This window comes from Mandrillus leucophaeus, unplaced genomic scaffold (assembly GCF_000951045.1).
Source record: "Mandrillus leucophaeus isolate KB7577 unplaced genomic scaffold, Mleu.le_1.0 Scaffold496, whole genome shotgun sequence".
Taxonomy (NCBI): domain Eukaryota; kingdom Metazoa; phylum Chordata; class Mammalia; order Primates; family Cercopithecidae; genus Mandrillus; species Mandrillus leucophaeus.
The window spans coordinates 837,243-861,475 of record NW_012105320.1 but is presented as its reverse complement, the minus strand read 5'-3'; the positions used below and the strand labels follow the sequence as shown (position 1 = coordinate 861,475).

Below are 24,233 nucleotides of genomic sequence, written 5' to 3'. Positions count from 1 at the left end.
CTGTGTCTGGGAGAAAACTGGAGCTTCTCAGAACAATCACCCTGGTTATTGTGTCTGCTGTCTCTGTAACACCCAAATCTATGTCACACTCTGATGCCACCTGGGAGCTATTTTTGGTTGCGAAGGGTGGTGAGAGCTACCGGTTCTTTCTCTTACTGTGTCTCCCTGAGTCATCACCAGCCCACATCCTGGATGGCTCCCAGAACAGCCATCTCAGACAAAGTCTCCCTTCAGATGTCCGCTCCTCAGTGCAGGGATCCTGTGGGGTCTCTCTTGGGCCTGATGAAATCCTTCCCTGCCTTTTCCAGTGAGGAGGACCCATAGAATCTGCTGGAACACTTGGAGAAAGGGAGTTATTATTTCTAGCATTGCATAAAATTTTTGATCAAAATCATTCACATGTCTGTTTATAAAAAGACAAAGCGTACATCACAGTTTATAATAAAAAAGAGCATTTTCGTGATTCACCTTCACTACCCCTGATTGCTATTCCCAGAGGCAACTATTTTCAATTCTTTAGTGGTTTCTTTTGCTCTTCATCTTTGTGATTGTTTCTAAATTTCTGTAACTCTTATAGTCAATTGCAGAATAATGTGTTGACCTCCTTCTGTAGAAAAAGATTTTGCTTTTCACTCCCCTCTTCTCATTTCTGCATTCTTCCAATGTAGTTATATCACATAGGTCATACCCTGATTATGGGTTCCGATCCTGGTGTAACTTTTTGTTTTTTTTTTCTGGAGTTAATCATTGCTCCCCTCACCCTGGCCCTCCATTACTTTAGTTTGCTGTAACTATCACTTGTCATCCTCTTGTTCAGAACTATAAAACTCTCCTCAGTATCATCTAACCCACTGGGTAATGAGTTATGTTTTTGTTGTTGTTTGTTTGTTTGGCTGTCCTGTAGCCTCATCCTTCTGGCCCCATCTGGACCTGTCCTTTAACAGGCTGGTTGCAAAGCCATCGTCCTGGGATTTCTCTTTATTTCTCTAATCTGTGGGAGTCCCTGTGCTTGGATCCCATGCCTGCCTTTTCCTTAGTTTTATTTCTTTGTTTTGTTGTTGCTGACAGCAACTCCTGAGGTTAGACATGGGTGGGAAAATTTGAGACTTGCTTTTTTGGGGAGGACATCTTCCATTCTCCCTCCCCTTCTACTGCCCTTTCAAGGTGCTGTCACGGTGAAGGGCACCAGTGTTGTGGTCTCTGTGTATAGTAAGCAGTAGCCACCCCAGCGTGCTTGGGCTGCTGTGGCCCCACAGCAAGGCCAAGGAGGAGCAGCCTTTGCTCCTATACCATTGCCAGTAAATCTTTTTTGTCCTGGGAATGTCTTTGATGACTCAATAATCAATAACTGTAAGAGCTAGGTCTTTCAAAGTTCATGCAGCAAGTTGATTAAATCCTGACGTATTTGCCCTGGTACCTCACTTAGCAGAGCAGAGACCCAAGTGGCTCACCAAAGACAGCAAGAGACATGGTAGCAGGCCTGCCTCCAGGCCAGAGATCATTTGTTCAGCCAACAGTCATTTATTGAGCACTTGTTGGGTACAAAGCTCTGGGTAGGGTGAAAGGGGACTTCTGAATAAGACTGTCTTTCTAGAAGCAGGTGCCCATCTTAGAGGGGAGGCTGTAGGAACCAGTAAGCACCATACAAAGCATTTGAGACTCAAGAAGTATTAGTTGATTCAAGAAAGCTCCATGGAAGGGGTGACATTTAAGTTGGTCTTGAAGGGCAAAGTATTCTAGGTAAAGGCATAAAATACAAATGAACATGACAGGTCTAGAGAAGTTGAAGGAGAGAGCTTTCCCATTGATGAAATGTCTACTGGTGTTACTATGTTGATGTATTTTATCTCATTTAATCCTTAAGGATGTCTGTATTTGTCCTTATCAGTTAAGACAGATGCTACAGTCTCCATTTTACAGATAAGAAAATCCATATGGAAAACATATAGGGGCATAGAGTGTGGAAGTACAGGCATTAGAGACTCAGAAGGGTGGGTGGAGGGGAGGAAGGGGAATGGATTATGGGAAATTACTTAATGGGTACCATTTACATTATTCAGGTGATGGATACACTAAAAGCCCAGATTTCACCCACTACACAATATAGCCATGTAACAAAATCACACTTCAATTTATACAAATAATTTTAAAAATCAAGGTTTATAGAAATCAACTCATCTGCCTAGGTGATGTGCATCATAAAAGGCAGAAGTGAGATTTCAACACAAGATTGCATGATCTCAAATCTCATTCCTTCCTTCCCAAAATATCCATTGGAACAAAATAAGGAGTGAGAGGGTAAGAGCGACAGTTTCATAATAATGTCAAACTTATGATAAAGGAGTGGGTAGGCATTTTCCTTCAGTTGACTTAAGCAAGATGTTGAGTATCCCAAAGTTATTGCACAAAGAGCAAAAGTAAAACAAAATCAAAGTTATAACCCAGGGCATATTTTCTGTTATACCCTTGTACTTTCATTGTAGCTTATTATTTGCATCAAGTTCTTCTGTGAATCTGCCCCAGAAGTTTTGCTTGTCTTCTCATTTCAGGCCATCCTTCCCCTTAGTATTCTCTGTTCGATGGAGTCTTGGTTCCAGTCTAAGGTTTCCATGTCTATTTGATTTTTTTCTTTATGTTTTCATTAGTAGTTCATTCTGATGTCCTTGAGTTCTTACAACTCAGCTGTTTTTAACTTCCTTAAAAATAATAAGGCGAAAACATAAATGTCAAGCATCTGACTAGGAAAGCCCTATACATCCATATATTTTAAGAAAGTAAACTCAGAAATGCCTGCAACTTTTAAATGCTTATATGCTACATTAAGTTCAAAGTTAATATGCTTGAACACCATACACTGAAGTATCCTACGAAGAATTTTGAATGATTAGGCATTCAGAACCACACAGATCTTGTATGTTGTCAGTGCCTATATGTCGCTGGCTGGTGTTAGCATGTGTGAATAACATGCCTGGTTTTTACCTGATGATTGCAGGGATGGCGTGGAAGCAGTGTCTAGCCGAAACTTTGGAAGAATATAGGAATTTCTTGTGGAAAAGGTTCTTATTCTCTACAGATGATTGTTATCCAAATTAGGACCTTGGGATCTTTTAAAATTAGAGGCTAATAATTCTTTTTTATCTTTAAAAAAAAATTGAGACACAATCTTGCTATGTTGGCCAGGCTGATCTTAAGCGCCTGGGTTCAAATCATCCTCCCACCTCAGCTTCCCAGTAGCTAGGATTGTAGGTGTGTGTCACTATGCCTGGCTTAGGGCCCAGTATTTGTTAGGAGAAAGTAGAAATAAACATTTCATTGGGGCTATATCTTGAAAAATAAAAATGAAAGTAATGGTTTATATTTAAATTATAATTGCAGCCTTGGACTGATTTTTGAGAATAAACAAAGATTGAATCTCGTGTGGGCAGTGTGGGGATATTCTCAGCAAAATTGTATAAGACTGTGCATATGGCATCCTTTACTTAGGTTTGAGTTCAGCCGGGTGCGATGGCTCATGCCTGTAATCCCAGCACTTTGGGAGTCCAAGGCAGGTGGATCACCTGAGGTCAGGAATTTGAGACCAGCCTGGCCAACAAGGTGAAACCCTGACTGTACTAAAAATACAAAAATTAGCCAAGTGTGGTGGTGGGTGGCTGTGATCCCAGCTACTCAGGAGGCTGAGGCAAGAGAATTGCTTGAACCCAGGAGGCAGAGGTTGCAGTGAGCTGAGATCTCACCACTGTGCTCCAGCCTGGGCAACGGAGACTCTGTCTTAAAAAAAAAAAGTTGTTTTCCAACTGAGAGGACTCTCACTTTTTCCAAAGGTCTCTCTTAATCCTTTGATCATTCTCTGTGGAAGCTCCCATGCGTGTTTCTTCTTTAATCCTTAACTAGATTGTTTGCCATTGGCTTTGAGTAGAATCCAGTTGTTGACTAATAGGACTTTCATGGACTCTGTTAAATTCTGCATTGGTTGCTGATTTGCAGTTCTAGTTTGCAACTTATTTACATAGTTTAGTCACTATATCATCTGATATTCCAACAGTTAGCAGGAGTTCCCTGTTGGATTAAATATTAGATTAAAATGTGTAAACCGGTCAGGTGCAGCAGCTCACACCTGTAATTCCAGCACTTTGGGAGGCCGAGGCAGAAGGATTGCTTGAGCCTAGGAGTTCAATACCAGCCTGGGCAACATAGTGAGACCTGTCTCTACACACACAAAAAAAGTCAATAAACGAGGTGGCAGGATTGCTTGAGCCTAGGAGGTCGAGGCTGCAGTAAGCTGTGATCGTGCCACTGCACTCCCATCTGGGGGACAGAATGAGACCCTGCCTTAAAAAAAAAAAAAGGTGTTAACATAGTAGATGTCCAATTAATGGGAAAGGCCTCTCTTTCACTTTCCCCGTAAAATGCAAACAAAATGGTATGTTCATTTGCATTTTATACCTTTGCCTAGAATACTCCATCCTTGGGACAGGTCAGTTCACTAAGGAATATTTTCACATAATGACTACTTCTGCTTCTCTATAAAAACATCTCCAGAGCTCATAACTTGGAGCCCTTGGGAAAAGAGAACCTCAGAGTGGAAGTGGCTGGAGGCCGAGGGTAGTTGATACTGTCATCGGGGCCAGCTAACAGAGACCTGAATCATATAATATGGTATTCAATAGGTGGGTCAAAGGAGCCTGTTAGATTGAATTAACAGACTTATGCTGGAGATGTAAACTGGAATAAGGATCTCAGGAGAGAAGGAACTTAAGGTGGAAGTGGGAAAGTGGAATGGATGGTTAGGTAGGTTTTTTATCCTCTGAGATGTGATCTTAGTGGCTTCTTTACCCTCCACAAGAGGGTAAAGCATCCCTCCCACTGGCACTTTAGAAAAATCTTTTTAGTTTTAAAGGCTTTCATTCCTGTTCACAAGTCAATGCCCTTTATGGGGCTGACGTGTTGCGCTGCTAAGTCACCCACCCCAGTGTTGGGAAGATTTGATAGAGGAGTTTGGAGGAAAGTGGGAAGGAATGACTGCTTAGGAGAGGAGAGAGGCTGGCAGTGAAGTGCAGCCCAGGGCACTGGCCTGACAGCCCTAAGGGACCCCTGGGTGTGTTTGAGGCTTACATAGTTCAGATTTCTGCATGCCTGGACACGCTCTCCACATGCTTTTCCTGAGGCCGTGTGTTCTGCTTCTTCAAGAGAGTAAGCCTCCGGCCTGGTCAGGCCCACTTCCACCTCACTGGCTGCAGTGGGTCAGGCCTGGGCTTTGACTTCAGCTGCCTCTGGGTTCCCATTCCTTGTCTTCTCCCCATCCTCCACATCTGCCACTTTCCCAAGCCTCGTCTTTTCTCCAGCTGTCCTCGACTATCCCTCCATTTCTTTCTACCGTGGCCTTAAGTCTTTGCGTCATGGGTGTTCAGCATTTGCAGACGTTTAGCTTTGCCTCATGTCATATTTACTGTTGGTTTATTGTCATGCGTGTGTATGTGTTCTCCCTAACTTAGCATCTCTCAAAGTGTGTCCCATGAAATCACGTGATCAGATTAAATGCAAAACAAGTTTATAAACAAAGGGTAGGAAATGGTGGTTTTAGCAAAGGTGAAAAGCCCTATTAAACCATTGGCCACTGCAGAGCTTTAATTCATACATGTAGATCCTGAGTCCCTATGAAGAGCTTCTCAGTGTTATTTACTTGTGCAAGAACCTGTTTTTCATCTTGTGGTAGGTAGTATTCTGCAGGACACAGTTTCCTGAAGGGCTGCTGGAATTCACTTAGGCTCTGGAAGGGTAGAAAGCACATTGTCCTTCACTGTGGGATCTCCGTGTTAGCTGAGGACAGTGCTAGGCAGGGCGTAAGTCATTCCTGAGTAAGCTCTTAGGACAGTTGCTTTTTGTTTTTTTTTTAAAACCTTTTAATTGTGAAATTCATATAAAATTCACCATTGTAATCATTTTAAAGCATGAAATTCAGTGGCATTTAATATGTTCACAGTGTTGTGCAATCTTCACCACCATCTAGTTCCAGAACGTTTCCATCACCCAAAAGGAAGCCCTGTACCCATTGAGCAGTCACTCCTCATTTGCCCCCTCCCTGCTGCCCTTGGCAACCACTAGTCTGCTTTCTGTCTCAATGGATTTGCCTCTTCTGGACATGTAATGGAATCATACAGTATGCGGTGTTTTGTGCCTGGCTCCTTTCTTTAGTAAAGTTTTGATATAGATGCAACGTCTTAGACCTGAGTGATGCCTCTGCTCCTCCAAAGCAACTCTTTATCATTGGTCAAACCCCATAAATATATAAGTAACCAAAAGCAGCCATTCATCTGGAAACCTCCAAGTTGCGTGGCCAGGTTAAAAATTCTGTGGAATATTGGTTGCCGTTACCATGATTTGACCTGAGACTTCCGGAAGCTGGCTGAGCTGTGCTGGAGTGAGCCGGGTCTTGAGCCCTTTCCCGGAGGTCAGAGGTGCCTGAGCTGTTGACATAATTGGCTCATTCCTCTTGCTCACCTTTTTTCTAGTCGGAGGTCTCAGCATTTCAGACTACTCATTGTTTAATAACTGTAGAACATTCTAGAGTGGGCTGAATCCTGCGGGGGCATCCTGGAGGAAAGGTTGCACCACCCGCGGCACCACAGAACCTCCATTGGCCCTTCAGGCATATTCCGTGAGCCTGAAAGCTCCTGCAAAGTTGGATGTCCCAGGGCCCTCTATCTCATATCTTGGAATTCCCAAGGCGTGGGGTATCTCTCATCCACTATAAAGACAGCTGCTGGCCACCCTGTACTCAGCAGTGGTGACCTCTCACCTGCCTTATGAACTTGTGCAACCCCTTTCCTATTGTTTCATTGAATTGTCAAGGATCTCTCATTTTTGGCCTGCACCCTTTGCCCTCCACTTGTTGCTGTCTCTGGAGTCCAAGAATACCACTGCTGAAGAGGTTACCTGCCTGCCTAAAATAACTTCTTTCAGTACACCATCTTCTGCCTAAGAACCTGTAATACTGTCTTGGTGTCCAGACTCCATCCTGATTTTTGAGCCCTTCTCTTTCCTTCTCAGTGTAGACAGTAACCCTTCCTACTCATCAGACTGGATGCATTCTTTTCCCCCCTCTATATCATCTCTTAGCAACTCCTCCCCAGGCTTGGAACTGACTTCCCTCTCTCATTTTGCCCTGGTCAGTCTAACTCTTCCTTCGAAGCTCTCTTGAGGCTCAGCAGCTGCACAAAGCCTCCTCAGACATTCTAGCAACTCTTGCTGCCTGCACCAAACTCATGTTACACTTGAATACCACAGGATTTAGAGCTGGAAACTTTTTTTTCTAAGGATTTTATCTCTTAGACTTCCCCTGTCAGATGGTCAGCTCTCAGAGGAAGGGAGGATAAAGTAAGCAAGTGGAGTGGGAAGGCACTGGATTGTGAATCCAAGGGCCTGGAGACCTCCGGGTGTGCTACATACTGGCTGTGTGTTGGAAAAGCCACTTATCTTGGATTTCTGTTCTTATCTGTAAAACAACCAGGGGACAAGGTGGGCGTATTAGTTTCCTATTTGCTGCTGTAACAAGTTTCTACAAACTTAGTGGCTTAAAGCAACACAAATATTTTCTCTTACAGTTCTGGAGGTCAGAAGTTCCAAACAGGTCTTCAGGGCTACATTCTTTCTGGAAGCTTGAGGGGAGAATCCATTTTTCATCTTTGTCAGCTTCTAGAGGCCATCCTCATTTCTTGATTAATGGCCCCCTCCTCCACCTTCAGAGTACATCAGCCTCTGCTTCTGTCATCACATCTGTTCTCCGTCTTTCTCATGCTTCCCTGCTTCCCTTATGAGGACCTTGGTGATTGCTCTGGACCAACCCAGATAATTCAGGGAATCTGTCCATCTCAAACTCAATGACATCTGCAAAGTCTCTGGCTGTGTCAGGTAACTTATGCACAGGTTCTGGAGATTAGGACATAGATATCTTGGGGACCATATTCTGTCTACAGTGTGTTCTTAGGTCTCTTGTGTTTCTAACTTGTCATGAATCTAAAGACGTATTTCTTCCACTTATTTAAGAGCTTAGCACACACAGTGCTAGGCTTATCAACTTCTTGATAAGTAATGTTTATCCCTGAGGATTTCCTCTTCTCAGATTGTTATTAGGGATTCTAGGGCCTGGTACCACTCAATGATAGAACTGTGAGCACAGACCTTAGGGTTGTTCTGGTTTGACTGCACTTTCACACACAGAAATTTGACACTGCTTATCTACCCATCTTTGATTTTGTGCTTTGCAAATTTTGAAAAGACCTCAAAGAATTTTATCTGTTTCCCAGTAACCACGGGTAGCCTTTAAACAGCCTGTTAATTACACTGGTGATTTCTGTGGTCTCTGCATAGAGTCCGGGATGTGTTTCCAGATCCTCTTACGTAAGTTGAAGTAGACATGTTGTTGAAGTCTAGAAGCCAAACAATCTTGGATACTAACCTAGCTAGTCTTGTCCGTAATTGCTACTTAGTGTTAAATTTATGGTATTTCACAGCAATTTAGATTGGCATTTATATGGGAATTGTGCTGTTTTCTTTCCCTAGATCCTATTGGGCAGTTTCCACCTTGGATCACCATCACTTAAAAGGCAGTAAAGAAGCATGCATAATATACATTTATAATGGCTCTATTGTGTTCTCCCCAGTGCTCAGCTCATTGTGCTAAAATAAAATTCCCTTTGGGTTGAAAAACCGTCCCCACTCTTAAAATTTTAAGTTTTGACATTACTTTTGGCTATAGTATCTGAGAAATACACAGTATGAGTCAAGCAAACATGTAGCTTGCCTGCTGAAGTTTTCTTTCCATTTTATTTCCTAGATGCACCCACTGGGCCTATGTAATAACAATGACGAAGAGGACTTGTATGAATATGGCTGGGTAGGAGTGGTGAAGCTGGAACAGCCAGAATTGGACCCGAAACCATGCCTCACTGTCCTAGGCAAGGTAAGCACCAGGCCCTTGGAATCACTGTGTTTCTGGTTGGTGTTTTCTGCTCTTCCATTTCAGCATTCCTCAGATAGTTGATTATGGAGAAAAGCTTCTTCCCAGCTGAAGTTGTCTAAGGTGGGGACTGAGACATGCCTTATAGTGGCCCACCAGTGTTTACAAGCCCAGACTCAGAGAGACTGCCAGTCTCAGAGTGGGCTCTAGCCTCTTGTCCACCATGTGGCCTTGGGCAAGTTGCTTCACTCAAGGAGTCTTAGTTTCTTATCTGTGAAATGGGCTAATAATAGAGATTCACAATACTTTATCTTACACCCTTGGGGCAAGATGTTTCAGAATTCTGAGATTTGGGGGGTTTAGAAAGGCATTAAGGGGTATAGATTTTATATTAAGTAACCTCCAAGAGATCTAGGGAAGCACTCAGTAACCAAACACATTCACATTTGTATAGCAAACCATAGGGATCTTCACATTAAGTGGGATAACTAAAATCTAAATAACCTAATGTTAGTTCACGGCAGCTTTGCCTCCAGATGAGTTTCAGGTCCATTAAGTTTTGCTGCCAAGTAAGTTATGGGAAAATGTTTGGGTTTTAGAGCTTTTTTTGGTTTCAGAATGGCAGACAGCAATTATGGTCCTGTATTAGAACTTACCTCATAGGTGGTTAGGAGGTGAGATGAGATGCAAACGCCTCACACAAAAGTAAGCCCTCAATAAACGTTTGCTGCCATTGGCTACCATCACTCCATTTAGAAGTACTAAAAAAGACATTTTAGCCAAGAGGGTCAGCATTACTTTGACTGCAGTATAAGATAGAAATAAATTTACTTTGGAAAGGCACTCATCAACAATCTTAAAATATGACAGGTAACAACCTGTTTTAAACTGGATTTTGTTTAAACTGCATCATTTTGTTAAAAAGAAAGGTTTAGAGAAGGTGATTTGAAGTTTGGTTGGGAGAAAGGTGGTCTCTCCTAAGGATAGTGGTACTGACTGGATATCTGTTATATTCTCAAAAGCTGCCATTCGAGGTACCATGGGGAGAGAGCTGGGGCAAAAAACTGTCCTGGTTCCTAACCTCTTGAGGCTCTCTTTGAGAAATCCAGGAGAGAGAAGGGGTAGTTTTGAAGCAGGGTGCTAGAGAGGGGAGACTTTCCAGACTTAAAGTAGTCCCTGCCATTGTCTCTTGAAAGACCTTTGGCCCCAGGCACAGGTCTAATCTATTTGTGGTTTTTGCATCCCTCTTGTCTTCTGAATAACTTCAAGTCACTTGTCAAGTTTTCCTGCCCTTTAGTTGGAAAAAAGAACCCCACAGGAATTATTAGCTGTTTGCTTTACAGTTCACAAAGTTGAATCGAGGTGTTTTAGGTGGCTCAGGCCCTGATACTTCATCGTTTAAATAATTGGCCAGAGCTGCTTAGTGGTGGTAGGAGAGCAATGACCCCCTTGAGGATATTTTAGTGTTTTCCTAGGAGAAATGCCAGCTACATCTACAGGGTAGGAACAGTGCTTTCCTTGTAGGCATTACGCTCCTATTATAACATTTTCTCCTGTACTTTAACTGCTGTTATGCAGGAATCGGCTCCTTGGCTTCATTTGCTTTGCCCCAGTCTGGTGGGGCTCCATCTTTTTGTCTCTCGCATCTATAAATGGGTTGGAACGGGGATCACAGGGTCATCCTGTAGTTCTCCCATGGTTTAGTGGTGGGGAAACTTGCTGAAGTCACTCGGAGAACCCAACTATTTCCTCCTCTGCCTGGAACAACCATGTAGTGGTTTTACTTGGAGAGTTTTGTATGATTTGGCCTGCTGGCCTGTGATGCCAGGGGGAATAAAAAACCCTAGGCATATATTGAATCATTAAGTGCTTCTTAAGTTGATTCATTCTCCAAATATTTATTGGATGCAGGGGCCCAGAAGCTGAGCATGTGGTTCTACCTGCTTGCAAGCAGCAGCCCCCACGTTTCTCTGGAAAGGCTGATGGCAGGCAGCATTTGCACATGGTTAGTCATTGCAGTTTGGCTTTGAGTTTACACCTGAATAAAATCATTAGCACAAAGCTTGGGCCAAAGAAAGACAGTTTTGCATTTGTTTAAAGCCTGGGCCGGTGCGGGAGGTGCGATGAGTCAAGATCTCTGTCTCTTCCTCTCTTGCTCTCCTGCCTCCCCTCTCTCTTTCTCTCATCATCTTCTTAAAGTGTGGTTGTTCTCAGTCTCAATTTCATTAACTTTGACAACTGCGTTTTCTTGTTTTCTGAGCCCCCAGGGACTGGTAGCAAAAAAATAGGTTAAAGGAAGGCAAAGTGATTCCCGCAGCTTAGTCCCTGCAGAATTCATGATTTTCCATCCATTTCTTGGCTCTGAAAAAGTGGGCAGTGGACAGAGGCAGAAAAGGCATAGGAGGAAAACAGCCAAGCTAGCTTGAGGGTGGGGGCTCCTTCCTGTGGATGTTGAAACTTGTTGAAAACCCACGAAGGGAGGACTCTGTCCGCTGCAGGCGGGCCAGGCATTCGGAAAAGCCTGTGGGGGAAGAGGGGTGGCCTAGACACAGGCTAACCCCCTCCCCAGCACCCACCCTCTTCACCCACCCACCCACTCACAGACAATGCCACAGGGCGAAACCTTGAAATAAGAGAGGAATGTCCTAAATTAAAACATGTAAATGCCTCTCCAAGAGTTCAAATAAAATTTCATTTTAAAAGCAAAAGACATAAACTTGTCACCTTGGTTTATTACTGAGTGCTTTTGAACTTCTCAGAAAAGAACGCTCTAAACTCATGAGAGAAATATGATTTATGATCCCCTCCTTCTCTTCTTTTCCATTCTGTGGGAGGAGGTACAGACAGGATCAGCTAGGGAGGCAGAGTTGGGATGAGGGCAAGCCCCCACGGGGGAGCCGCAGGCCAGGGCGCCAGGCCAGACCCTGCCTCAGACCAGGCATGGACACATCTCTCCAGCTTTCTGAGCCTCTCTCTTGTACTTAATGTGAAGAGGCTGTTCTGGGTTCCTTGTTCTTCTAATATTTTGAGCTTCTGTATCATATTTAAAATCTTTCTTTGATATTCTAGTTTGGAGAGATTCTACTTACAGCATTGAAAGACAGACTCTGTTACCTGTGACCGTTTAAGTCCTAAAAAGTTAAAATAGAATAAAATTGACATTTCTTAGAGTTTGCTATTAAGTAAGGGTGTTGGCCAGGCATGGTTGCTCACACTTGTAATCCCAGCACTTTGGGAGGCTGTGGCGGGCAGATCACTTGAGGCCAGGAGTTTGAGACCAGCCTGGCCAATATGGCAAAATCCCGTCTCTATTAAAAAAACAAAATTAGCTGGGAGTGGTAGTGCGAACCTGTAGTTCCATCTACTTGGGAGGCTGAGGCAGGAGAATCGCTGGAGGTGGAGGTTGGAGTGTGCTGTGATTGTGCCACTGTACTCTAGGCTGGGCGACAGAGGAAGACCCTGTCTCCAATCAATCAATCAATCAGTCAATCAATCAATGTAAGGGTCTTAAACCATCACCAAATCACAGGAGTCTATGTTTATGTCCCCGGCATTTTAACCCTCCAATTCAATCAGTGTTTATTAAGCATCTTATAGAGCTCCTAAGAATTTTGAAGGTTGACTTTAATAGCTTCACCTGTGGAGAGTCTCATGGCCGGGAACATGAGAGGTGCTGGTGTTTCTAGCAAAGCCTGGTTTGCCCTGACTCTGTAACTCATGGCGGAATAAATGCCCCATAACCACCACCCCATGTTAGAGAAGATTCTTAGGGAGAGGTTTGGAAAACAGCATGGGCCAGGCATGGTGGCTCATGCCTGTAATCCTAGCACTGTGGGAGGCTGAGGTGCGCTGATTGCATGAGCTCAGGGATTTGAGACCAACCTGGGCAACATGGCAAAATACCATCTCTACAAACAACACAAAAATTAGCCAGTCATGGTGGTGCATGCCTGTGGTTTCAGCTACTTGGGAGGCTGAGGTGGGAGGATTGCTTGAGCCCAAGAGGTCAAGGCTGCAGTGAGCTGAGATTGTGCCACTGTCCTCCAGCCTGGCCAACAGAGAGACCTTCTCTCTCCCAAAAAAAAAAAAAAAAAAAGAGAGAGAAAAAGAAAAACAACATGATCAACAGGCATGGTTTTAGCTCTCTCCAAGGCTTAAGAGTACAATGTGGGGAAATTAAGAAAAGGACAAGAAAGGGAATGTCATATTACAGAGACCCAGCCTTGACTGACTGACCTCGGAAAAGGTACTTCATTTCTCGGTGCATTCTTCTCTGTGCAGCAGGGCTGATGCTGCCTTTGTCATTGCAGTGGGGGGTCTACAAGATATTTATGGAGCACTTAGCTCAGAGCCTGGCTTATGGGAAATGTTGGATGACCATGTAGAAGTCAGCCATCAGGTATTGGGTGCTCGCCGAGTGCTGAGAGCTTTACCTATGGTGTCTCCTTTAATTGTTAAGGCTAATTTGAGATCCAATCCAGATTCCCATTTTACCATGAGCAAATCGAGTCCTAGAGAGTTCTCTACATAACCTGAGATTGAATAGCTCAGAAGAGCCAAGATCTGAAATAAGACCCTTCTGCTTCTCTTTGCAGATCTGAAATAAGACCCTTTCTTCTGGCCAGGCGTGGTGGCTCACACCTGTAATCCCAGCACTTTGGGAGGCCGAGGTGGGAGGATCACAAGGTCAGGAGATCGAGATTATCCTGGCTAGCACAGTGAAATCCCATCTCTACTAAAAATACCCAAAATTAGCCGGGTGTGGTGGCAGGCGTCTGTAGTCCCAGCTACTCGGGAGGCTGAGGCAGGAGAATGGCATGAACCCACAAGGCAGAGCTTGCAGTGAGTTGAGATCATGCCACTGCACTCCAGCCTGGGCAACAGAGCGAGACTCTGTCAGAAAACAAAAAAACAACCCTTTCTTCTCTTTGCCTCCTTTTGTCTTTGCCAGTTTTTCTAGATAAGAATCAGATGCTCACCTGGGCATGGTGGCTCACACCTGTAATCTGAACACTTTGAGAGGCTGAGTCAGGAGAGTTGCTTGAGGCCAGCAGTTCAAGACCAGTTTGGGCAACATAGTGAGACCTCCTGTCCACAAAAGAATAAAAATAAATAAATAAATAAGCTGGGCATGGTGACACACGCCTGTAGTACTAGCTACTCGGGAGGCTGAGGCAAGAGGATCGCTTGAGCCCAGGAGTTCGAGGCTGCAGTGAGCCATGATCATGCCAGTGCACTATAGCCTGGGATATAGAGTGAGACCCTGTTTCTCTCCCTCTTCCCGCCCCCACTACCCCTAGCCCCCCAAAAAAGAAAAGAAATCAGATGCCTTTTAGTAGTCACAGGCTTGGTTAAAACTGTTAGTTCCACATAATAGAAACTCAGCCTGAGCTCTGTTGAGCAGAAAGAGGAATTTGCTCCGAGGATTCTGGGCTGTGTCACAGAACCCATGACAGGGGTACTGATGCCCTTGCACAGCAGCTGACTCCAGGGCTTGGATGCCAGCGGCCCCCTCCTCAAGTCTTCTCCATCCATGCATCTGCTCTATTCTCTCACTCCCCATTTGGTAGGAGACACAGCCCCCCAGTATCCCTGGGCCTGAACTCTCTGGGTTTTGAGTCTGAAAAATTCCAGAAAAGGGATTCATTGGCCCATCTTGGATTGGGGGTTCATCCTTAGGCTAGTCAACTGTGCCCCAGGGGCTGCGCTGCCATGGGTAGGGAGCAAGGGGGAGATGTGTTCTCCAGAAGAGAGCTGGTGGCAGGCAGTGCTGGGCTGCCATCCTCATAGCAGGCCCCTGCAGTCAGTAAGTCATGTATGTGATCATGAGCTTGTGGGTGATGTCCTCAGTCTATCTCTGAGTCATTCAGAGAAGGTTCGGTTGGAAGGAACTCACGGTCTATATGTACGACATAGAATCAAATCCTCTTCTTCCCCTGAACACAGAGAGTGATTGTGGTGAGTGAAAAGTGAGTCCACGTGGACTGGAGGAGTTGGGCAGGTTTACAGAGGGGGAGTTGTGTAAGACAAAGGTATGAGGAGACAGGATGAGGTAGGAAAAGAATCTCCAGAACAGGGCAGAAGAAAAGGGAGCAAGATGTTCTTCAAGGAGCATTGAAAGCTGCTGCGGAAGGAAGAGGCTCTCAAGTTAAAGAGTTTGGTGTTCATTCTCTAAAGAACTGGGAGCCACTGAAGGCTTCTGACAAAAGAGCGGGTATTGTAGATCTGTGTTCTGGGAATGTTCGCTTGGTAGTGGCATCTATTCTGGTTGCAGAGAGATCAAGTTACTCCGCCGCTAAATGTTTTGAGGAACCCAGTGGACCCAGACATCTATTCTTTTAAATGCTTTAGCGGGGTTCAAGCCAGTGAAATTACTGAGGGCTCTTCATGTTTGCCGTCTCTCCTTTCTCTGTTTACACATTTAGGCAAATGTGAAATGTAGAAGCAACATGTCCAACAGCATGGGAAGGTGGAAAACTATGTTGAGAGGGAGGAGAGCTGGTTTTTAATCCAGCTCTTCTGATAAGCAGCGGGGAAACCAAGGTATGAGGGGTGGATGGAAAATTGAACCATATGGTCAGCCCACTAACCCACGTCCAGCCCTCAGTGTCTTGGGAACTTCTTTGCAAAGCACAAATACAGACTCTGGTAATCAAAATCACCAGAAGACAGAGAACAGAGTCAAAGGAAGCTTGACTTTTCAAAGTGGTTGGGGGAGGGGGACCACGTAAGGGTTAAGACTTGAGTTTAGTCATCATACTAACACAGGTTCCAACCTCAGTTCTAACCCTTTTTTGAGACAGGGTCTTGCTTTGTTGCCCAGGCTGGAGTGCAGTAGCATGATCATGGCTCACTCAGCCTCAAACTCCCGGGCTCAAGTAATCCTCCCACTTCAGCTTCCCAAGTAGCTGGGACTACAGGTGTGGGCCACCATGCCTAGCTAGTTTAAAATTTTTTTTTGTAGAGACAGGGTCTCAATATATTATCCAGGCAACAGGCTCCTAGGCTCAAGCAATCCTTCTGCCTCCCAAAGTGCTGGGATTACAGGCATGAGCCAACCGCACTCAGCCCCAAGCCTTCTAAGCTCTGTGAGCTCCTGCAGTCACTTAACCCCTCTGCGTGTTTAGATGGGAACAGCCCCTAAAGGAGATAATGTATATCAAGTGTTGATCACATTCCTGGCACAACCAAAAGCACTAAACCAAATGGTGACTCTTATTGTCCATCTTCTGTTCCTTTCTCCCTCCCTTATTGTCCTTCAGTTCCTTTTTTTTTGAGACGGAGTTTCACTCTTGTTGCCCAGACTAGAGTGCAATGGCACAATCTTGGCTCACTGCTGCCTCCGCCTCCTGGGTTCAAGCGATTGTCCTGCCTCAGCCTCCTGAGTAGCTGGGATTACAGGCATGCGCCATCACGCCCGGATAACTTATTTTTGTTTTTTGTTTTTTAGTAGAGATGGGGTTTCTCTATGTTGGTAGGGTTGGTCTCAAACTCCCGACCTCAGGTGATCCGCTCACCTCAGCCTCCCAAAGTGCTAGGATTACAGGCATGAACCACCGCGCCCGGCCCCTTCAGTTCCTTTTATCACTCAAAATGGTATTATTTAAGGAGTCAAATACGTAGAGACAGAAAGTAGAATGGTGGTTCCTGGGGTGGGGTAAGGGACAAGGGGAGTTGTTTAATGGGTATGAAGCTTCCATTTGAGAAGAGGAAAAAGTACTGGAGATGAGTGGTGGTCATGGTTGGATGACAGCGTGAATATGCTTAATGCCACTGAACTGTGCACTTAAAAATGATTACAGTGGCAAATTTCATGTTATGTATATTTTACCGCGGTTACAAAAACAATGGTATTACTTAAATCATTTCATAATATATGGAAGTTGAGGGCAGTGGGTATAAAAAAAAAATAAGCATTTTTTTTTTTCCTTAAGTGATGGAGCATAGTTGCTCCAGGAAAGAAGTGAGTGACTGATGTTACTGAATCCTGGGGGAAAGCAAACCCTGCATCCCATAGAATGTTATTCCCAGGGAGGGTTATGGATAATCTAGGTACAGTACAATGAGGACAGAGACCAAACCCTTCTTTGTGCATCAGGCTGCCCTGGGGAAATTTTCTACTTATATTTCAAAGAATAACTCCCAAAATAGAGAATTTTGGGGAAGGGAAGACAGACTTTTGTTATCCTCTCTTCATGACAAAGTGGATGGAGGACAGGAAAATAAAACTTATTGAAATCCAAGGCTAGGCGCGGTAGCTCACACCTGTAATCCCAGCACTTTGGGAGGCCGAGGCGGGTGGATCACGAAGTCAGGAGATTGAGACCATCCTGGCTAACACGGTGAAACCCCATCTCTACTAAAAATACAAAAAAAATTAGTGACTTCATCACTCTGACAACTAATGGAATGTGTGCGTGTATATTCTGTGTTTTAAAGATTTCTCAGATTATAATTCCTAATTTATATCAATAGATATAAACGAATCAGAAGTTCTTGGGTTTCTGAATCATTTTTGAGAATGTGAAAGGAGACCTGTAATCTGAGTTCATTGAGCTGGCATTATGGCCCCACTGTAAAGATGATCTCAGAGAGCTTAACTGGGTTAGAGAAACCCTTTTATAAAATTAGTGGAAATGAACAGAAACTAGAGGACGATACAGGGAGTAAAGGTGAGCTATTCTGTTCTGCAGTACTGGGGCCAAAAGAATGTTGGTTCTGAAGTGTTAGTAATTTGAGTAAAACCAATGGGTTGCAGTTTTCCACATTTAATAACAACCAGACAGTGAATTTGAAGAACTTCAGTGAAGAAGATCTCAATATCTTTGCTGCTTGCATTGGGATATAACATTCAGCCTTGACACAGAACAGAGCTTACCTGGATGGGTCTTTACTTGAGACAGGAACTTGGGTAAAGCTACAGAGTTTTTTACAAGCCATGTAGATGTTGTGGGGATGAGGGGCTTTATTCTTTTTATCCTTTTTTTTTTTTTTTTTTTTTGAGAGGGAGCCTTGCTGTGTGGCCCAGGCTGGAGTGCGGTGGTGCGATCTCGGCTCACTGCAAGCTCCGCCTCCCGGGTTTACACCGTTCTCCTGCCTCAGCCTCCTGAGTAGCTGGGACTACAGGCGCCCGTCACTACGCCCGGCTAATTTTTTTGTATTTTTAGTAGAGACGGAGTTTCACCGTGTTAGCCAGGATGGTCTTGATCTCCTGACCTCGTGATCCGCCCATCTCGGCCTCCCAAAGTGCTGGGATTACAGGCGTGAGCCACCACGCCCGGCCAAGGGGCCTTATCCTTCCGCGTACCATTCTCATTTGGGGTTTTGATCACAGATATGTATTTCCTGGGATACCTGAGTGCCCTGGGCTTTAACCCAAGTCCGGCTTAGACACTCCTGCGTGGTGAGATTCTCAAAGAGGGAGGATTGGGCTGGAATCCTTGGGTCTGATTTTCTGTGGGAAGGGGAAGAGGCTAACTGTCCCATGGACCTGGTCACAGCTGTTCCACATCATAGGTCTTGGCCTCGCCAGGCCTTCTCTGGTCAGTGAAACAAGTAGGTATTTGTCACGTACCTGAGCACGGGGCACCCTGACTATTGCTTATTGATTGCCATGGCATCCCTGAAAGCACGCTGCAACTATTTGGGACTGACCTGTGCGGTTTCCCACATTTAATAACAAACAACCAGACAACAGCCTGGTCCTCTTATCACATTGTTTCCAAACGGGAGCAATTTTCACCCCAGGGGACACTTAGCAATGTCTGGAAACGTTTCTGGTCTTCAGAAATGTCAGAGTTGGAAGGTGGGAGTGGGGGTGCTTACTGGTATCTAGTGGAATTCCCCTTCCTCCTTCATTCCTTTCTTTGCCCCATTGCCTGCCATGAACAACAGGTTCCCGGTAGCCTTTATGCTATGGTTCTGTTGGGAATTGGTGCTCTGGCACATTCATCTCTCTTGAGGAGTGCGAAGAGCGTAGATCTTAAAGCTGAACAGCTGAGGTGCAAGTGATCGTTCTTCTGTTCAGTAAGAGCTGGGTTACTTTGGGCTGGTTAACCTCTCTGCCTCCGTTTCTCCATACCCCCTCTGTAAAGAGAATTCTGATAATTAAAAAAAGAATAATGTGGCTGGGTACAGTGGCTCACACCTATAATCCCAGCACTTTGGGAGGCGAGAGGATTACTTGAAGTCAGGAGTTCCAGACCAGCCTGGGCAACAAGTGAGAACTCATTTCAACAAAAAAACAAAAAAAATTAGCCGGACATGGTGGCACACACTGTAGTCTCAGCTACTCAGAAGGTTAACATGGGAGGATCATTTGAGCCCAGAAGTTCAAGGCTGTAGTGAGCTATAATCACACAACTGAGAGTGAGATCCTGGCTCTTAAAAAAATAAAATAAAATAAAAAGTATGGCCCAGGCGTGGTGGCTCACGCCTGTAATCCCAGCACTTTGGGAGGCTGAGGCGAGCGGATCACCTGAGGTCAGGAGTTCGAGACCAGCCTGGCCAACATGGTGAAACCCCGTCTGTACTAAAAATACATAAATTAGCCGGACTTGGTGGCGGGCACCTGTAATCCCAGCTATTCGGGAGGCTGAGGCAGGAGAATCGCTGGAATCTGGGAGGCAAAGGTTGCAGTGAGCCAAGATCGCGCCACTGCATTCCAGCCTGAGCGACAGAGCGAGACTCCATCTAAAAAAAATAAAAAAGTATGTAAGGTTCTTGGAATATGTGAATACTCAAGAAATATCACTATTAATTTCTAAACATACTCCTACCAAGCAGATGGAAGTCCCTTTTCTAAGGTGAGCAAGATGAGTTTCTTGTTGAGGAGGAAGTTCGGAAAGCTCTTCATATTTATTTTAAGGAATATTTGGGTAGCTATCTCCTGTATTTGGTTAAAAACGGATGCAAGCAAGAAACTTAGTAAAGGAAATCAGATCGGAAAGAAAAGATTGGGATGATGTAAGTGGAAAAACTCAGGGAATACCAGTTTTCTTCTAAGGTCGTATGTATGATTTGAAAGTCACAAAATTTTAATTTGATGCTTTTCATCTACACCTAAATCTTCCATGAACCTCTTGGTGAAAAGGCTATATTAAGCAGAATACTTTTAAAAAACTAGATCAGAGACATTTTTAGCTATAAAAGGCTAACTGAAACCATTATTTGAGATCCACTGGGAGGCTTAAGAGAGTTTTGAAGATAGAGTGAGTGAACAGAACAAATGATGTGTCTGTCAAGCTGAGGAGCACAGGCAGCTGGCCACCTCCCAGGACGGGGGGAAGCCTAGCTCTAGACACTCCTCCCTGCCACTGTCCCCATCCATTGAATCAGGCTCTTGATGCAAAAAGGGTCACAAATGAGGCTAAACCAGAAAACTAGAGATGGTATGACAGCCCAGCTGAAAAGCCCATCAAAAATAGCTACTGAAGCCACGTGCGGTGGCTCACGCCTGTAATCCCAACACTTTGGGAGGCCGAGGTGGACAGATCTTTTGAGGTCAGGAGCCTGAGACCAGCCTGGCCAACATGATGAAACCTCATCTCTAATAAAAATTAAAAAAAATTAACCAAGTGTGGTGATGGGTGCCTGTAATCCCAGCTACTCAGAAGGCTGAGGCAGGAGAATTGCTTGAACCCGGGAGGTGGAGGTTGCAGTGAGCCGAGATTGTGCCACTGCACTTCAGTCTGGGCGACAGAGCAAGACTCTGTCTCAAAAAAAAAAAAAATGCTACTGAAAAAAAAATTAGCCGGGCATGGTCAGCTACTTGGGAGGCTGAGGTGGAAGGATCACTTGAGGCCGCAGTGAGCTATAATTGTGTCAGTGTACTCTAGCCTGGGTGATAGAGCGAGACCCCTGACTCTCAAAAAAAAGCTACTGAACTTGTCTACTTTTGAGAGGCCATTTTGAAGGATAGAGGAAGTACCAGTACCAGGTTAGTTGGCCAGAATCTCTCATTCCTGGAGACAAGCCCAAAAGTCCCATCTGCTTTTTGTTCTCAAGTAGAGGGGGCCTCATATACATCTGGCCATGCACATACATTATGCCAGCCACAACAGTGGGCAGTCACTCGAATGCATTTCAGGTTGCTGGGGCTACCATGACAGTGACTACATGTGATTAGTTTTCTGTCTACCAACCTCCCAGAAAACCTGGACGTTTCTGGAGTTCCCCCTCCCTCTCAGTGTACTTGTATAGCACCTGTGCAGGACAGCACCACATTCCTAGCCTTGGTGACATAAATTCTCACTGAGTGTAGAGACAGAAGGAAAGGGGACGGTGGAGAAAGCTTGTCTATGAGCCTTGGTCACAAGACCTCAGACTGCAGAGAAGTGCAATTACTTTTCTTCTGTCCTATGTGTTTCCAAAAGCATCATATTTCATTTGATAAAAGGTACAGGGGACCATTCTGCTTTCGTAATGTTGTTTTCCAAATCAAGCATCTGGCTCTGTGGTCTGACTAATGCTTTTTGTGCTGAATATTAAGTTTGAGACAGTCTGAACAATTCCTTTGGGGGTACTGAAATGCTTTAAATTTTGCATCATTTTTGCGAGTTATAAAAATAATAAAAGAGTTTCAACACATTACAGTTGTTCTAAGCACTGTTGGATTAAATAAAATTCTGGTCAGCCTGAAGAACGTGGGCTATTTCTTATACTATATATAAAGGTATGTGGCCTTTAACTATTTCACATTAACCTGTTACTAGAGGTTTTCACAAATGTATCAATTCATAAAAGAACCTCAGAGAAAATAATGTGAAATATGCAAGGAATTTTTGTTACCTTGGCTTGATTTTTAGAAGTTAAATTTTAAAATGTTTTAGCTTTAGAAGCTTCTTTTTTCATCTATTTGTAAACATAGTCATTTTCTTGGTGTTTTATAATTTTTTAAGTTTTAATTGAAATCTTAACATTTTTTATAACCTAATTGTAAAGGTATAGTTACAATTTACAATTTATAGCATCAACTTAATTTTACTATTTCAGTTACTGTATTATTCCATTTGCATTACTCTGAGGAATACCTGAGACTGGGAAATTTATGAAGAAAGAGATTGAATTGGCTTATGGTTCTGCAAGGTGTACAGGAAGTGTGTTGCAGCATCTGGTTCTAGTGAAGGCCTCAGGAAGCTTACAGTCACCGCAGAAGGCAAAGGGGGAGTTGATGTATCACATGGCGAGAGTGGGAGCAAGAAGGGGGTGGGATGCTACTAGGCTGATGCAACCACGGCTCACTGCAGCCTCAACCTCCGGGGATCAGGCGATCCTCCCACCTCAGCCTCCTGAGTAGCTGGGACTATAGGCATTCCCCACCACACTCGGCTCATTTTTAGATTATTTTTTGTAGAGAGAGGGTCTTGCTCTGTTGTCCAGGTTGATCAGGAACTCCTGACCTCATGATCCTCCCGCCTTGGTCTCCCAAAGCTTTGCCTATTTTTTTAATTGGCTAATTTTTGCTTTTATTGTTAAGTTTATTGAGTTATAAAACTTCTTTATCTGCTCTAGACATAAGTCCCTTGTTAGATACATTATTTATAAGTATTTTCTCCCATTGTGTGGGATATCTTTTCACTTTCTTGATGACATTCTTTAAAGCACAAGATTTTTTAATTTTTTTTTTTTTTGAGATGGAGTCTCGCTCTATTGCCCAGGCTGGAGTATAGTGGCATGCAACCTCCGCCTCCTGGGTTCAAGTGATTCTCCAGCCTCAGCCTTCTGAGTAGCTGGGATTACAGGCGTGAACCACCGCGCTCAGCTAATTTTTGTGTTTTTTAGTAGAGGCGGGGTTTCGCCATGTTGGCCAGGCTGGTCTTGAACTCCTGACCTCAAATGATCTGCCCACCTCGGCCTCCCAGAGGGCTGGGATTACAGGCGTGAGCCACCGTGCCTCGCCAAAAGTTTTTAATCTTGATGAAGTCTGGTTTATCTATTTTTCCTTTGGTTGTTTGTGCTTTTTGTGTCATATCTAAGAAACCATTGGAACCATTGGCAGGCACATTCTGTCACTGAGATTTGCCAGTTGTCCTTATTGTAATATTTTTCATGGTCATGTATTTAAGGTCCTTCTGAGATTCCTAAAAATAATTAATTCCCTTTTTCTCTTCAAAAGCTTTTAAATTAATAGAGGGTCTAGAAATGTTCCTCTCTCTTCGTTACTTGTCCTTATCCTGACCTGCCTTAAAGCAAGATCCCTTGATTTCACCTGGGACATCTGAGCCACAAAAGTCTCTATATAGCCATTGGCAAGAGGATGGTAGATCCTTATGTATACCGATAGTCAGGAGTCCTTCAGGTCCAGCTCAATAGCAGAGTGACTGGTTAAAAATGTGGAAAGATAGGAGAGCCACTGCCTAATCTCCTCCCGTTTTTAGCTAACGATGGTTCTGGAAGAGACTGGCCTGCTATTTCCTACAATCCCAGAAAGTACCCATGAACATGCTGCTGCTGACCAGCCTTAGGGAGGGCCCGATTTCTTATGGGCTTAAAGTTATAGTCCATCAAATCTAAGTTAGAGAAGATAAAAGACAGCTTATCAAAATAAAGGTACTAGAGGTGCCATTTTGAAACCTAATGCTGTGGAAAGGATGTAGGCAAGTGACAGCTGTCAGTAAGCTTCCCACCCCTGCTGCACTTTCGGTGCATTTGAAAAGAGAACAACTCCAAGGTTCCATTTTATAATGTTAAAGATCTAAAAAAAATGTTTCCAAATTAATTTTTCTCTCAAAGGTTTGCTGATGCGCACCAGACTGAAAATAATTGCCCTAACTGATGGCCAGGCCCTTATTCTCAGAAGGGGATGTAGTTGTCTTTGTGGGATGGGTATCCTTAACGGGATCTGCGCTCCTAAGAACAGCAGCAACAGGCAGTGCAGGGACCTTCTGTTGAGTTCTACCCATAAACCACAGCCTGTCTGGAAGGTCTGACTCCAGGCCATTCAGCCTTGGCAAGCATGTGCTTCCGAAAGTGCCTGGCAGAAATGGGAGCTGATAGACAGGCGCACGTGGCAGGGGAGATGCTTATGCAGTGGTTTCACACTAACTAGACCAGAGACCATTTCCCACGTTCTTTTTCATAACACCAGAAACACCAAGGAAAGAAAAGAAAAAAATCGCACTTATTTTTGGGTCTCTTCTATCACATGAAATTCATCTGAAACAGTCCAAATTTTGTTTGATGTTTTAGCACCCCATTTTTCCTGTTGTAAGATATTCAGTCTCTCTGCAGATATAACGCAATTGGCTTTTATATCATGATTATGTTTTTCTTTTTT

At 44.2% G+C, this 24,233-nt stretch overlaps 1 protein-coding gene across 1 annotated transcript in view; it reads left to right on the top strand.

The window, feature by feature from the left end:
- The window catches only part of ZNRF3 (zinc and ring finger 3), a 157,071-nt gene that overhangs the window by 77,258 nt on the left and 55,580 nt on the right, over positions 1–24,233 (top strand). The window contains exon 2 of the mRNA XM_011995731.1: positions 8,834–8,959. Coding sequence (XP_011851121.1) covers positions 8,834–8,959 — 126 coding nt within the window. The remainder of the gene's footprint in view (positions 1–8,833; positions 8,960–24,233) is intronic.